General features: G+C 37.6%; 1 protein-coding gene across 4 annotated transcripts; it reads left to right on the top strand.

The window, feature by feature from the left end:
* The first annotated feature begins 815 nt into the window (after positions 1–815).
* On the top strand, positions 816–16,762 carry LOC127450659 (peripheral myelin protein 22-like). 4 transcript variants are annotated; one of them, XM_051714931.1, is made up of 6 exons: positions 817–978; positions 8,164–8,270; positions 10,847–10,936; positions 11,070–11,163; positions 15,644–15,784; positions 15,932–16,762. In XM_051714931.1, exons 2-6 carry the CDS (start codon positions 8,265–8,267, stop codon positions 16,090–16,092), a joined length of 492 nt encoding a protein of 163 aa, XP_051570891.1. In that variant the 5' UTR covers positions 817–978; positions 8,164–8,264; the 3' UTR covers positions 16,093–16,762. The 4 variants fall into 4 exon arrangements, with proteins under 4 accessions (XP_051570894.1, XP_051570891.1, XP_051570895.1 ...); XM_051714934.1 differs by lacking the exon at positions 8,164–8,270 and having other exon boundaries at positions 816–978; XM_051714935.1 differs by lacking the exons at positions 817–978; positions 8,164–8,270 and adding an exon at positions 1,002–1,064.
* The last annotated feature ends 530 nt before the right edge of the window (positions 16,763–17,292 follow it).

Genomic DNA, 17,292 nt, shown 5'->3' with positions numbered 1-17,292 from the left:
ACTGTGAATGGGGTGGGTTGTCGAGATAAGCCATCTCCCCTTTGGTCATGGTGTGATTTGGAGAGTCTCAAGTTTACTCTCGAAGACTGGAGTAAGCCCACAGGACTGAAAATTCACAAATGAGATCTCTTTAATACCTCATATGTTGCTCCTGAGGAGAGTGCATGGAGATCAAATTGAGACTTTTGCTAAAATCTCCTGCTTCTCAGGTTTGTGCAGCATTAAATAACTGTAGCACATGTCTTATCTCTGGTAGGTGAACACAATTTATGCCAAGTAGAGCACTAAAAGTGACCACTGCCATTATAATGAATAAAGCTGTGCAAGTCAGCTTACTATTACATATTACTATTACATACTATGACCCTGCACTCTGACCCCAGCTTAGCTGGGATATGTGAAAAAAAATAATTTCACTGTATATGTGCAAATGTATATTGTGTGATAAATAAATATAATTATAATTAAAAATTATTTAATTATAAATAATTATAATTACATTTAGTCATTTAGCATATGCTTTTATCCAAAATCACTTACAAATGAGGAACATAAGCAATCTGTCACACAAAAATCAAAACAATATGCAGTATGGAATAAGGTTCTCAGCCCCATTCGTTCACAAATGTAAAGGTACCCTTTTAAGCGGAGGTGCCTTTAAGAGGGCGGAGATTTAATCGGAGGTGTCTTTACAACAGCAGAACCCCCCCTCCCTCCTGCTCAACAACTATTGCAGCAACCACCCCCCCCCCCCCCCCCCCCAACAACTATTGACAGCAGATATCTCCTCACACTCTGTCCATGTCCATTCGCCCCTGCTTCTGCTAAGGTCTGTGCACGCCACTGAGCTAGAGTGTTATAGAAGCTAGCACAGAAGAAAGAGACAAGAAAAGTAATGAAGACAGCTTCATTGAACAGCTTCACTGATTATACTAGGAGCGATCCAATATTCCTGATCTTTATGCTGACTAAATAATTGTGAGTATCTAAACTATGTCACAGTTTCATAGCCTCTTTGGCGTAGATGCTCAGTATCAACAACACATCTGGATGAGTCAATTCAGGTAAATGTTTGATGTTCTTTGAGAAAATATGTTAACTCATAGCCTTATTTAAAGGATCCCGTAAATTATGCTGGAAATGCTTCAGGGTCAGTAGCATTCTAATTCCTTTTGTTATTGCTTGCAACCTTGAAGTGGTCTATACATGACACAGTGTGTAATTGAATATTTGATGAAAGGACATCAGCTGAGAAAGTGACAATGACGTTTTCTGGTTGACCATTTGTGTCATTTTAGCACACAAAACAAAACAAGTCAGCTATCTAGCTTCCCTTACAAAAAAATCTAAAGTTCTGGCAAACTTCCCTTAAATTTCCCACTCATTATTTTCAGATGCAAATGAGCTTGTGATTCGTTGCTAATGTTTGCCAGAAGTTATCAGCTCTTCAGTGGTAGTGGTGAACCTGCAGCAAACCTTTGGTGACAATGAAGGGTTTGCCTCAAAGCACATTTGCTTGTGAAAATAACGTGTGGCGAATTTGCGGCAAGTTTACCATAACACTCGATTTTTGTAAAGGTTCTCAACCGTTCGACAAACAACCGGCACAAAATTAAAAACTTTACATCTCTGTGAATTTCTAACATTATTTACACTTTCCTTCAGTTGCAACAACATGAATGCCACCAAAAAAGAATGGGACGTCATTTCTAACAAAATCTGGCCGAAAAGGTGTTTTTGCAATAATAGCGGTGTTTTGAAACAGCTTGGCAGCATGAACTTTCAGGAAAATTTTGTGTCGGCTGTTAGAAAACCTACTTATTGCCATTGGCCAAGTGATAGGTGGGTTTTACCCGGTGCTCCACCTACTTTGATGGCAACATATTTTTCTGGTAGCTTTCTTCACTCAATCGAGATCAGTCAACATGAACACACTGGAGTGCAGAGTTGCCACCCTTTTATACACCCATCTTTGCACTAGTATTGATGTCTTTCTTTAAAAAAAAAAAATATATATATATATATATATATATATATATATATATATATATATATATATATATATATATATATATATATATATATAAACTTATGATCTTACATGGATTCTATTCACAAAATTCATCATAAGCATCAATAACAGAGAGTAACTGGTGCATTATATGACCACATATACAATGTTAGCATTAGCACTTGCGCCATGAATGCAGAATGTAAATATGATAAATTACACATGATCTACTGCATATATATTACTTTAAATCATCATTGAATCAGAATCAGAATGAGCTTTATTGCCAGTTATGCTTACACACACAAGTAATTTGTCATGGTGACAGAAGCTTGCAGTGCAAAAGAATGCAACATATATACATACATACATACATACATACATACAAACATATATATTTAAACGTATATACATATAGTGACATAAAAATAATAAAAAATACAATATATGTAAGAGAAATATACAATAGCACAATAATGTTGTTAGAATATTTTATATACAGATATACAGTTATATGCAGATGATGTAATGTATTGAAGAAGAGGTAGGATATGTTAAAGAATATAAATGAAATATGGGTATAAGTAGGAATGGATGGACTGAATATTGCACATGGTTGTACTGACCAAAGGAAAGTATTTGGGGGCAGTTTTAACTGTTCATGAGGTGGATGGCCTGAAGGAAAAACTGTTCCTGTGCCTGGCAGTTCTGGTGCTCTGTAGTGCTGACCAGAGGGCAACAGTTCGAAGAGGAAGTGTGCTGGGTGAATAGGGTCAATAGTGATTTTACCAGCCCTTTTCGTCACTCTGGATGTGTACAATTCTAGCAGGGTGGGTAGGGCCGCACCAATAATCCTTTCAACAGTCCGAACTATCCTTTGAAGTCTTCTGATGTCTGACTTGGTAGCTTTTATCAAACCAGACAGTTATAGCAGTGCAGAGGACAGACTCAATGATTGCTGAGTTGAACTGTATCAGCAGCGCCTGTGGCAGGTTGAACTTCCTCAACTGAGTCAATGTGGGTCTCCCACTTTAGGTCCTGTGAGATGGTAGTACACAGAATGGTGAGCGGGGTTAATGTTGGGGTGTTCCTCCTAAAGTCCACTATCATCTCCACTGTTTTAAGCGTGTTCAGCTCCAGTTTGTTTTGACTGCACCAGACGGCCAGCTGTTCAACCTCCCTTCTGTATGGGGACTTATCGTCATCTTGGATGAGGCCGATGACTGTAGTGTCATCTGCGAACTTCAGGAGCTTAACAGAGGGGTCCTTGGCGATGCAGTCATTGGTGTACAGGGAGAAGAGTAGTGGGGAGAGAACACATCCCTGGGGGGCACCAGTGCTGACTGTACATGTGCTGTAGGTGAATTTCCCCATTCTCACTAGCTGCTGCCTGTCTGTCAGAAAGCTGGTGGTCCACTGACAGATAGAGCCGGGAACAGAGAGCTGGGTTAATTTAGTCCATAGGAGAGCGGGGTTGATGGTGTTAAAAGCCGAACTGAAGTCAACAAATAGTATCCTTCCATAAGTCCCTGGTCTGTCTAGATGTTGAAGTATGTAATGCAGTCCATTACTGACTGCATTATCCACAGACCTGTTTGATCTATAAGCAAATTGAAGGTGATCTAAAAAGGATTCACTGTGATGTCCTTCAGATGGGCCAACACCAGTCTCTCAGTGACTTCATGACCACAGATGTCAGAGCGACTGGTCTGAAGTCATTAAGTCCTTTGATCTTGGGTTTCTTTGGGACGGGGATGACTGTGGAGCATTTGAAGCAGCAGGAAACTTCACACTGCTCCAGTGATCTGTTGAAGATGGGGGCCAGCTGGTCAGCACAGGATTTTAGACAAATGGGTGAAACAGCATCTGGGCCCTGTGCTTTTCTTGTCTTCTGTTTCCAGAAGACCCGGCACACATCATCTTCACAGATCTTAAGTGCATGTTGAGTAGCAGGAGAGGGGAAGAGGGTGGTGGCAGGAGGTGTAAATGTTTGTGTGCTGTGAAAGTCAGAGCGGGTGTGGGGTGTGAGACTGGGCTTTTCAAATCTACAGTAAAACACATTCAGGTCATTAGCCAGATGTTGATTCCCTACATTGTTGGGGGATGATATCTTGTAGTTGGTAAAGCCTTTCAGGCCTCTCCACACTGATGCAGGGTCTATAGAAACTGGAAACTGGTTTTTCAGCTTTTCAGAATAGCTTCTTTTAGCCACTCTAATCTCCTTTGTCAGTCTGTATTTGGCCTGATTGTACAAGATTTTATCCCCACTTCTGTAAGCATCCTCTTTGGCCTGACGAAGCTGCCTGAGTTTTGCTGTAAACCATTGTTTGTCTTTGTTGTATGTTAAATAAGTCCTAGTAGGAATGCACATGTCCTCACAGAAACTGATATATGATGTCACAGTATCTGTGAACTCGTCCAGGTCTGTGGCTGCAGTTTCAAAAACACTCTAATTAGTGCAGCCAAAGCAGACTTGTAGTTCCAGCTCTGCTTCATTGGTCCATCTTTTTAGTCTTTACTACAGGTTTAGCTGATTTTAGTTTCTGCCTGTAGATAGGAAGAAGATAAACCAGACAGTGATCGGAGAGTCCCAAATCTGCTCGAGGGACAGAGTGATATGCATCCTTTATTGTTGTGTAGCAATGATCCAGCTTTCATGTGGATTTTATTCTTAGAATGAGGCATATTGTCATAGATAACAAATTTTAATGTCACATTAGTTTTACATGAAGTGTTGTCAGCGTGCATCTCATATATAAATGCTCCTCTAAACACCAGCCCCAGCAGCATGGGCGATGTCCTAGGGGAATTTAAGAGAAACATCTGAGACAAAGTTGATACTTTAGTGAAGCATAACTGAGAAATCTATTATGTCTCCCAAGCTATGAAAATGCAACTTCTAAACAATACAATTTGCCTCTGGAAGCACTCTTTGAGTATTGACTCACACTTGGCTCAGGCTTTAGAGATCATATTTTTCTGAAACAACATCTGGCCTCAGTGAAATATGCATTGCTGGATCTAAATATGACACTAGCATGGGTGTTTAAGCACCGCCATGGTAAATGTGCCATTACTTTCATTCAGGCTGACTCATGGCCCCCTAGCCTGATATCTGATAGTCATTGAGCGAAACGTAAACATTCAGCCCAGTTCTCAGAGCCGAGCCCCTCACAACAGAGCAACTCGTGTAGGAACCATGAAAATCTTGGACGGCGGTCTGAGAGAATGGGAAAGTAAAAACAGCAACCATAATTGTAGCCCTCCCACAACAGACAAAACCTTATCTTTCATAATGCCACAATACAGCTGTGAACTTTTGTCTAAGCTACAAATAACCAAAAAGGGACATGTTCTGCAAAACCTGGTGGAGGACCAACAACATTTATCATATTTTTATCTTGTTGTATGGGAAATTAAGGGGAAAAGGGAAGTTGCTGAAAGATTTTAGAGCTACGGCACCTTCTTCTCTTCAGCGGCCAAAGTTCTCGACAAACCCACAGCACGATTTGTTGATTTCAACTTAGTGACATATGTGAATTAATGGTCCTCTCCTCCACCCTTTGCATTTCAATATGTTAGCCTCATCTGTTCAGGGTGTACTCCCTCAGATTTGAAGCAGAGTACTCTGGTGACATAATACTCAATTTGAGCCACACCCGAGAAGCTTTTTTTTTCTTCCTTTTACTGTCTCCGGCGCGAGTCAGTGACTTCCATTTGCTCCATATTCCACAGGCTTCACTCCAGCATGATGGTGGCTCTGCCCTCTCTCCAGACACATGTGAAATTCCCAAGGTCGATCTGCATCCAAAACTAATAATGAAACCTCCCTGATTTCTGTCAAACTTTTCCTATGTGGCGTGGCGTGCTGTGAGGTGCCCTCTTGAGTCAGACCGATCTCAGAGAGCCCTAGGAGCTAACTCACCAGGACAGCTCACGCATGAGGAATGCCAGCCACAAATAACAAAACTACTTAGGAAATAATTCACTCATTTAACATTTGACACATTCCACGAATACGGTACACATTGGTGTCCTGTGTTGGGTTTAACTGATTACAAAGTAATTAGTTACTGTAATCTAACGTTTTAAAAGTAGTCAAAAGTAGTGTAATACATTACTTTTTATATTATTGTAATCAGATTACTGTTACTGACTTTCAGATAAGTTAATTACTTTCAAGTACATTACTTGGGTTTCACATATTTCTAAATAATGTTATTAATTTAGAATACATTTAAAACATGAATTATGTTCATATGTACGTCTATATGCATTTCTGTGGCAGCTGTATAAACATTATAATATAGACATTCAACATTGAGCGGAAAAACTCTTCTGGGTCAGTGTTTTAGAAAGTAACTTAAAAGTAAAGTCATAAGTAATGTGAATACTTTTTCTACAACGTTATCAGTAAAATAATCTGATTACATTTTGAGAGACTTAATTTTTAATCTGTAATGAATCACTTTTTTGAGTAACTCACCCAACACTGTTGGTGTCCCATTACTTTTCGTATAGCTTGGGACACCTGGCCAGTTCCACCTCAGAGGTACTGATATTTTCGACTGTAACAATCTAACACTCATAATCTTACAACAATGTCATAATTTTGAAATAATCAATTTAAGTAATTTTCAATGAGCTGTAGTAAAAAAATTAAAATAATTAAAATACCAAAAACGTAATGTTTAGCTGTCATGGCGGGAAAGCAAGTAAATAATCTCATTAAATTTTCTCGAATATTACCTATACTGTAGTTGTCAAGCTCAACCATCAACTCTGTTACCCAAGTTTTTGAAAGACACAATTATCAAACAAAAATGTATCTTTAATTTATGGGAAATATTAGTTTATCAGTAACTACTAACTACCATTTTTTTCCAAACTAGCTAGCACCTACTGAGTGACAACTTAATTATGGCAAAATCTGCAACCCTGTTACGTAAAACTCTTTTACCCATTCTGCAGTAGGATGTTTTTTTAAATATATAAATTATATGTAATTTTGATGTTTATTTAAGGTTTATTGTCTAAATATGTTTAATTTTAATTTATTCTTAATTGCAGAGTTACAGAAATCAAGATTTTAAACTACAGTATATTAAGACCCACATTTAATGTACCACATTTTAGTAACAGGGTTACTGTTTTAACCTAATAGAAAATAAACAGCTCATATACAGCATTTAGTCTGACCTCCTAAGGTTTAAGTTCAACATTTTCTGAAGGTTAAGTACTTCCTTTCCCTAACTATTTGTTGAAAAAGAAAAAAAAAATAATAATTTTGAAGAGTTTCAGGCCCTGTTTTGTAGCCTATTTGTTGAAAGAGCCATATGGTTTGAGACATCAAAGTGTTCAACATTGGGCTTTTGGCATGTGATAAAATGTAAACACTGCAAAGCACATTTGAGATTAGAGGAATATGAACACATAACTTGTCCGTCATTATTGGGCTGATTGATGTGGTGCAGAACTTGATGTAATCTAACACTCAAGCCAAGTGGTTTCCAGCAAACAAAAAAAAGCACACTCTGTTACCATGCTTGAAGAGAACGCAAAGTATTGTTACATCACTTCAATTGACAGTGGCTAGTCAAAGTTTATTTCTCATACATTCATTTTAACCATGCGGTACTTTGTTGTGATGTTGAGAAACAGCTGATTGTCCATTAAATACATGCCATGACACTGTGACAATCCATTCTGATTCATTAGTGGTCAAGACCAATTGACTAATTGAAGACAGACCAAGAGTTCTCTGACTCAAACATAGCCTGTTGATTTAAACCATACACTCTCATCTCAATCGTGAGCCACTTTGGCATCATTGACTGCATCAACACAAGGAAATGTTTCAGTTAGAATATTGAATTTTCTTACAGTAAATAGATGTTTTTAATAAGATGAAATCATTTGGCCTGTGGCTCTTTCTGTCAAGCTATATTACAAACAGTCCCATTAAATTGATGATGCATCATTCAGTGTTAATTCTGTGTATAATGGGAGCAAATATGGGACATGATTAAACTTCACAGGAAAGAAACCCTACTATTTATATACCTAATCTATCGAGTTATTTGATCATTCTGTCTTGGTACTTGTGTACTGACTGATTAATTACTGATGCAAGTCTTTTCCATCTTTGATAGGAATGAATAACCGTCTACATATTGTATGGACATTATACATCTATGAAAATATCTTCATTTGTTCAGCACAAAAAAAGAAAGTCATACAAGTTTGAAATGGCATGAGGGTGAGTAAATGATGGGAGAATTATAATTTTTGGGTGAACAATTCCTTTAACAGTCAATGAAAACATCACTAATTTCAGACCTACTGCAAACAATGCCAGAAATGTCAGATCCAGTCTCTTTACTAGACCTTTTTCTGTTGGAAGATATCCAAATTTACTGTTTCATAACATCACCCAGTGACATTGGAGACCTTAAAATGGAGACAGCTCCTTATCTCTAACTTGTGAAGACAATACAGCACACAACATAAGATTAAACAGAAATATCAAAATGTAGCAAGAGTAAGAAACAATATAGAAAAAGAAAAGTAATAAGTAAAATTGAATATATAAAATTAATATAAAGAAATTAGTAAATACCAGTATACAAGAAAATAAAAAGAATTAAAGAAACAACAAAAATAAAGTATATGATGTATGATTGCTCTCTTGAAGCCACACTCAGGTAGCTTTTAAAACTCAAATTAGATCATTAGATCCATCACTAAGCACCAAGTCTAAAAAGCTACAGAGTACAGAGTGCATTCTTAATGGTCCACTGCCAGCATCATGTCAGACAGCAGAGTAAATGGACTGCAAGTAACTCAAGGATGTGTATTTATGGCCCTCCCTATGACCTCCACCAAACAGAGAGATCAGGGTAAACATATCGCCCTGCCACTGCTAGCCAGTTACTCTGACCCATAATCCATCCATCTCACAAAATATGGAGCCCTAAAGCTGAGCCAACCCACAGAAACGCTGCCCAATGCTCAAACCCAGTGCAGAGCACAGCAAAATAGGGCTGGCACATGGAACGCCTCCCTCACTGTATTTACAAACACAGCTGCTGTCATGGGACTCCTGAGGAGGGTGTGGCAGAGAAAAGAGTGCTTATGGTCATGGCGACTGCACCAAAACAGTGCTTAAAAGTCCAGTGTTGAGAGGGTCAAGCATTTGTGAAGAGTTATGAGCAGAAACGCAGATGGTGCGAAAAGATTATTGGAATAAAAGTTGTGTTTGCATTTTGAGTAGACTTCAGAGCAACTGTGATGGGTTTGGGGGTGTTTAACATTTATTTGCAATGTACTCCAGATGCAGGGGTAAATAGACACATGCCAACATTCTGGGCATACCGTGGGGCCACTGGGAGGGGCCTGTGGAGCTCTGCACACACACACACACACACACACACACACACACCTGATACACACACTCGCAGTCGCAAACATACATGCATACTGATACACACACACTCGCAGTCACACACACACTGATACACACACAGGCACGCCCAGTACCACTAAATAGGCTAGCAGTGTGTCAAAATGGACACAGCTGACCTCACTGGAAGTGTGCGAAGCTCAACAGCTCTGTACAGCATACATATTGGAAACAAACTGCATAATTTTGTGTATACGTGCATGCTTACCCTTATATAACCAATGTGCATGTTTGTGGGTTGTTATGGGTCAAACTTTTCCCTCAGTCTTATAAGTCGAAAAACGGTCAAATCTTGTTTTAAGCACGTGGATAAATACATCTGACATTGTTGCGTATAAAAAAACTATTTTTCATGTTCTATCTAAACTCCCAAAGAGATAAGTTTAACTTGTTGTGGGAGAAGAGAGCGAAAGGTGTGACGTAGTGACGCTCCAGGGCGGCGTTCTCACGTTTCTGAAAAAAGAAAGGGAAAAGAAAAAACGCAAATAGTGCTGTGGTTCTACATCTGGAATACAGACTCGTGCTTTGAGAATCTATAGTGGGATCTCATTGTAAAGCAACCCAGTGTTTTCTTTCTTTTTCAAGGATTTTTCTCCCTCTCTCCTACCTGTAAGTTGGAGCACTACTAAAGTTTTGTTTTTATTTGGGTTCATTGATGGATTATTTGTACGTCATTTCAGGAGATTCAGAGCCACATTTCAGTTTACTATAATTTTCCACCTGGATAATTCTCATCGTCTTTTTGCACATCGTTTGCTGCTTTTTCCACAATTTGTTCCCGAAATTTTTCGTTTTTCTTATGTTATTATTATTTTGTATACAGTTTATTATGTCGTTTATTAAGATGTTATTGCTAATATGACTAGCTTTAAAAGAGCTTTAATATTCTTATTGAAATATTCTGTTTTTTATATTTAAACAAGATTTTCGCGCATTATCAGTTTTCTTTGCTGTGACGTCACAGTCGCTGGCAGAGTTCAGCGCAATAACGGGTCTGAATCAAAACAACTCTGCGTAGGAAAGTTCTTCCCTCCTTTTCTTTTTTTCATTAGGACAACTGACTCGTTTTGTATTATACAAGCATATTGGGTTATAGCTTATGTTGCTCTGATAAACACCGACTGCTTTACAATCGTTGTAATATTCTTAGTGCAACTATTAATGTAATGTATTCACAAACTGATGATTTAAATAAAAATGGAACATTCTGCCGAAATAAGAAACTGAAAGCAAGGAGAACTTGAGTTGAGATAAGTTTGTGCGCAGCGACATCTGGCGGTCAGAGTGTGAATTGTAAACACTGGTCTTTGTGAAGCCACCAGGTGTATGAATGGGCGCAGGAGGAGCCGTGATTACTTTCTCTTTTGTTTCAGGCGGACCCCACCATGCTGGCCATTCTGTTTGGAACGGTAGTCTTGCATCTGACAGATCTTATTATTCTCTTCATTTCCACATGTGCAAATGTAAGTATCATTTTAGGGGCTCCTGTTTTCTCAATTTCTTAATTAGAGTCTTTTGGTAACTGTGTTTGAGCTGGAATTTGTTTCATATGTAATTGTAATCATATGGGTGTGTCTGAAAAAAAAAAAAAAACAGGCCTGGAGAACACACGGAGACAGAAGTTATGACCTCTGGTATGACTGCACACATACCAATGGAGGCTATCGATGCCTTGGGACTGCTGATGCTGGTAAGATAAATTAAACTCTATGAAAATGTAATTTTAATGCATAATCTATTACCGTTAATGATTTTTATTGTATTTTTTATGATTAGTGTCATGAATATTTGGACATTTTGAATATATTTTGGGAAAAATAATAATATTTTTACTTTGACTGTAAAATCAGCCTATCATACTGACCGGGTGTACATCTTCAGTTAAAGTTTATCTGTCAAATTTGCAGCAGCAGCAGCAGTAGGGGAGACCAGGGTCAGTTGTAAAATTTTTCACCTTTTTGGGTAAATCTAAGAATAATCTTATCTATCAATTTTCTGGCACAAAAGAGGTACATTTGTCTATTAAATAAATATTTCCACGATGTAAAGATCTAAATAATTCGAAATAAAAGGAAGCAAGAGAAATGTTACAAATAACACCGGGCGTGATTTTGTGCATTAATGTTGTGCATGATTTTCATGAAAAACACCTGTAATTTTTTTTTTTATATGCTTGGGTTGGCAAAAAGGATAAACAAGAGATTAAACAATTGCTGAGAATAGGAATGAATTGCTTTGTCCAACATGAAAACAACATAAAATGGAGAGAGTATAACAGTTTAATGATTCAATAAAATATTTGTGATATATAATCATTGCACTGCCATTAGTGTATCCTTTGTGTGCCCATTGTTTGCAACACCAACACTGCTCACAGGAGTTGCTCACATTGAACACAATCCAGAATAGCAAATTTTGTGTGTGTGTACATATATATACAGTTGTGCTCAAAAGTTTGCATACCCTGGCAGAAATTGTGAAATTTTGGCATTGATTTTGAAAATATGACTGTTCATGCAAAAAAAACAAACTGTCTTTTATTTAAGGATAGTGATCATATGAAGTCATTTATCATCACATATTTGTTTGGCTCCTTTTTAAATCATAATGATAACAGAAATCACCCAAATGGCCCTGATCAAAAGTTTACATACCCTTGAATGTTTGGCCTTGTTACAGACACACAAGGTGACACACACAGGTTTAAATGGCAATTAAAGGTTAATTTCTCACACCTGTGGCTTTTAAAATTGCAATTAGTGTCTTTGTATAAATAGTCAATGTGTTTGTTAGCTCTCACGTGGATGCACTGAGCAGGCTAGATACTGAGCCATGGGGAGCAGAAAAGAACTGTCAAAAGACCTGCGTAACAAGGTAATGGAACTTTATAAAGATGGAAAAGGATATAAAAAGATATCCAAAGCCTTGAAAATGCCAGTCAGTACTGTTCAATCACTTATTAAGAAGTGGAAAATTCAGGGATCTCTTGATACCAAGCCAAGGTCAGGTAGACCAAGAAAGATTTCAGCCACAACTTCCAGAAGAATTGTTCAGGATACAAAGAAAAACCCACAGGTAACCCCAGGAGAAATACAGGCTGCTCTGGAAAAAGACGGTGTGGCTGTTTCAAAGAGCACAATACTTGTTGACCCCTCTCCAAACATAGCGCTTATGTTTGTGACCATAAAGCTCTATTTTGGTCTCGTCACTCCAAATTACAATGTGCCAGAAGCTGTGAGGCGTGTCAAGTTGTTGTCGAGCATATTGTAACCGGGCTTTTTTGTGGCATTGGCTTCTTTCTGGCAACTCGACCATGCAGCTCATTTTTGTTCAAGTATCGTCGTATTGTGCTCCTTGAAACAATCACACCGTCTTTTTCCAGAGCAGCCTGTATTTCTCCTGAGGTTACCTGTGGGTTTTTCTTTGTTTCCCGAACAATTCTTCTGGTAGTTGTGGCGGAAATCTTTCTTGGTCTACTTGACCTTGGCTTGGCATCAAGAGATCCCCGAATTTTCCACTTCATTTTCAAGGCTTTGGATATCTTTTTATATCCTTTTCCATCTTTATAAAGTTCCATTACCTTGTTACGCAGGTCTTTTGACAGTTCTTTTCTGCTCACCATGGCTCAGTATCTAGCCTGCTCAGTGCATCCACGTGAGAGCTAACAAACTCATTGACAATTTATACACAGACACTAATTGCAATTTAAAAAGCCACAGGTGTGGAAAATTAACCTTTAATTGCCATTTAAACCTGTGTGTGTCACCTTGTGTGTCTGTAACAAGGCCAAACATTCAAGGGTATGTAAACTTTTGATCAGGGCCACTTGGGTGATTTCTGTTATCATTATGATTTAAAAAGGAGCCAAACAACTATGTGATGATAAATGGCTTCGTATGATCACTATCCTTAAATAAAAGACAGTTTTTTTTGCATGATCAGTCATATTTTCAAAATCAATGCCAAAATTTCACAATTTCTGCCAGGGTATGCAAACTTTTGAGCACAACTGTGTATATATATATATATATATATATATATATATATATATATATATATATATATATATATATATATATATACACAAAAATCAGCCACAACATTAAAACCACCAGCCTAATATTGTGTAGGTCCCCCTCGTGCTGCCAAAACAGCGCCAACCCACATCTCAGAATAGCATTCTGAGATGCTATTTTTCTCACCACAGCTGTACAGTGTGGTTATCTGAGTTACCGTAGACTTTGTCAGTTCAAACCAGTCTGGCCATTTTCTGTTGACCTCTCCCATCAACAAGGCATTTCTGTCCACAGAACTGCTGCTCACTAGATGTTTTTTGTTTTTGGCATCATGCTGAGTAAATTCTACAGATTGTTGTGTATGAAAATCCCAGGAGATCAACAGTTAAAGAAATACTCAAACCAGCCCATCTGGCACCAACAATCATCAATGCGATTATCTAATCATTCAATCATGTGGCAGCAGTGCTGTGCATAAAATCATGCAGATACGGGTCAGGAGCTTCAGCTAATGTTCACATCAACCGTCAGAATGGTGAAAAAATGTGATCTCAGTGATTTGGACCTTGGCATGACTGTTGGTGCCAGACAGGCTGGTTTGAGTATTTCTGTAACTGCTGATCTTCTGGGATTTTCACAGACAACAGTCTCTAGAATTTACTCAGAATGGTGCCAAAAACAAAAAACATCCAGAGAGCGGCAGTTCTGTGGATGGAAATGCCTTGTTGATGAGAGAGGTCAACAGAGAATGGCGAGACTGGATCAAACTGACAAAGTCTACAGTAACTCAGATAACTGCTCTGTACAATTGTGGTGAGAAGAATATAATCTCAGAATGCTATTCTGAGATGCGGGTTGGCGCTGTTTTGGCGGCACGAAGGGGACCTACACAATATTAGGCAGGTGGTTTTAATGTTGTGGCTGATCGGTGTGTGTGTGCGTGTGTGTGTGTGTGTGTGTGTGTATATATATATATATATATATATATATATATATATATATATATATATATATATATATATTAGTAATTAAAGGTCGAATGATAGTGGATTTTGCTGTTACAATAACTAATGTGGTGGAAAAAAATCTATGTATTAAACGTTAACACAGTTTGACAAAATGAGTATAATCTCATATGCCTGTTTGTTGTGCAACCAAAATCCCAATAATAACCAGAAAAAAATTAAGATTTGGTGCATAGCATGAGACTTTAAATTATAAACAAGCCCAAATTACACTGGAGACTCTTATTTTGAAATTCATGTGCTTTCAGCACACACAAACAGATAAGGGAAACAAAACATGTACTCTACCAATCATATACAATGCATTACAACAGAAACACTATAAAGTCAAATTTGTCAAATGGGCTAATAAATACTGAATGAGCAGTATTTAATATACAGTAGATCATCATTCATCAATAGTAGATCATCAGCCATCTATAGTCAGTTGTCATTTTGTGTCAAGTGACTTTTTAAAATGTTTAGCATTAATAGTCACGAATTAGTCCATAAACAGTGATGGTGACAGAGTCTTGGCTCTGTTACAATGCTCTATATGTAAATATTCACCAAATTAAGCCTTTTGTACCCTATGGGTTTTTGCCTCAGAGGAACACTGAGGAATTAAAAAGAAAAAACTGTAACTACAGGCGTCATTTTTGCAGATAACCGATTTTAGTTCCAAAAAGCAATTATTGGCACTGATTAATCAGTAAAACCGATATTTCGGTCGACCTCTTATAGTAAGGCTTAATCAGCATTTATTTAGATTCACTTTAACTAAAATAGACAATTTATGGAATCTCTTTTATAAATTTTGTCATTGCAGGTTTTAACACATGAATGGGTTGGTTGTAACGCTGTTAAAGTTGACCCCACCCTATCTGCCATGATGAAATTGTTAGCTACATGCTTCAGCACTGACACGTCAATCAAGCTAATTGATCGCCAACTAGACAGTGATAAAAACAAGACTATTTTTTGTTTCATTTGCCTAAAAAGTGACGACACAATCACAAATGTTTTAGATTGCAATAAATTGCATAAAAGTAGCTGTAAATAGGTAGAAAAGGAGTAATATTAACAAAAGTATTAGAATTTAAGTATAAGATGTCAAATGTTTATCTGTCTCTGTTTCTGTGTCTGTCAGATTGGCTGCAAGCAGTGCAGGCTCTCATGGTCCTTGCCACCATCTTCTGCCTCATCTCCTTCATCTTCTTCCTCTGCCAACTCTTCACCCTTGTAAAGGGAGGTCGCTTCTTTTTCACGGCTGCCTTCCAGGTCCTCGCCAGTGAGTGTTGCTTTGGCTGATCCATTAGATCCCATCTCACCAGTTTCCTCTGAAAAAGGTTACATGTTTTAATTAATTCCCTTTCTCTCTCTCTCTCTCTCTCTCTCTCTCTCTCTCTCTCTTTCTCTTTCTTTCTGTCTCCTGCAGGTCTGTTTGTGATGAGCGGGGCCATCATCTACACGGTGATGAGTCCAGGGTGGAAAAATGAAAGTGAAACTTATGGATACGCCTTCGTGCTGGCCTGGCTGGCCTTTCCTCTGACACTCATCAGTGGCTTCATTTACATTATCCTGAGGAAGAAAGAATGAAAGTATATCCTTCAGGGATTTTTCTGGAATTGAGAACGTTAACTCAGCCTACAGACTCAGACCAAATGGCCATCTCCTCCAGGCCTGACTATTTAGACCAATGTGATCAAAGAAAGTGAGAATTCATGAAGACTCAGTACAGCGAAGACAGTGTGCATGACACTAATGGGTGTCTTTGGCTGGTGAGCCTATTTATATCACTTTTACATAGCTTTTTTTTTTTTTTTTTGTAAATAGTAATGCTATGACATGTCAATACAGGCCCTGACTTTTTAAGATTTTACTGAAGGTGGAGAGATATAGGAAACATATCAATCTTTTATTTTATTTTATTTTTATTGTATCATAACCCTTTACAGTTATCACATTTTTTAAAATGTCATAATATAGTGTATTCTCAAAGGGAACTTGTTGATGTTGACTTGAAATGTTTTCTTATAGCCATATAATTAAACAAAGAGTTTTGTTGTGTTGCCTTTGAATTCATGTAAATGGTGCTATGTATTTACCATCACTGAATTTCATTGCTAGAAATACCTATAGGCTCAAATTCTGTGTAAAAACATTTTACAGTGTGTATTTTACCTGTGATTATATTACTTTATGGGACATACTTTTTCTGTATTATTGTTTGTTTGAAGAAAAACTAAATATATTATTTTTTTCGTTGTGTCAATTTCAATACTTAATAGGAACACTAAAGCAAGTATGCAATGTACACAGAATTACTAGTAAGTAGTCACTTTGTAATTCAAACTTTTCTGTTATTTTGAAGTGGTAGATTATTATTCTTGTTTTGGTTTCCAGTCAGAGATGATCTAAAAAGTGAAGCAACACCCTCCCAAAAGAAACAGGGAGTGAAGTCATTGTACTGGCTTTCTGTGAGTGGAGGAGAAACACAGATGTGACTAAGAGATGACTTTTCATGTATGACCTGCGAGTCATCTCTGAGGATCCTTAGAGCAATACAAATCAGAAAAGTCAAAAAGAAAGCTAACAAGTAATGCTGAGTCAGTGTTTATAATTAGAATAAAAGCTCTCTGCCTAAAGGTTTTTAAACCAAAATGCCTAAAAAACTAGAACGTATAATTATTTGTAACAATAAAATGTTTCAGTCTAAAAGAAAAACTAAACTACATTGTGAAATCTAAGAATTTCAGCAGAAAACATCTGCATGAAACCCTGTTTTTGAAAGTACTT

This window comes from Myxocyprinus asiaticus, chromosome 13, assembly GCF_019703515.2.
Source record: "Myxocyprinus asiaticus isolate MX2 ecotype Aquarium Trade chromosome 13, UBuf_Myxa_2, whole genome shotgun sequence".
Classification (NCBI taxonomy): domain Eukaryota; kingdom Metazoa; phylum Chordata; class Actinopteri; order Cypriniformes; family Catostomidae; genus Myxocyprinus; species Myxocyprinus asiaticus.
Note: the sequence above shows the minus strand (reverse complement) of the source record. Positions and strands in the feature narration are given on the sequence as shown.

Excerpts from the sequence above, each read along its gene's own strand:
- LOC127450659 (XM_051714931.1), top strand. Across the intron at positions 10,937-11,069 it reads TCATTTCCACATGTGCAAAT|GCCTGGAGAACACACGGAGA; the intron begins GTAAGTATCATT and ends AAAAAAAAACAG. Across the intron at positions 15,785-15,931 it reads TGCCTTCCAGGTCCTCGCCA|GTCTGTTTGTGATGAGCGGG; the intron begins GTGAGTGTTGCT and ends TGTCTCCTGCAG.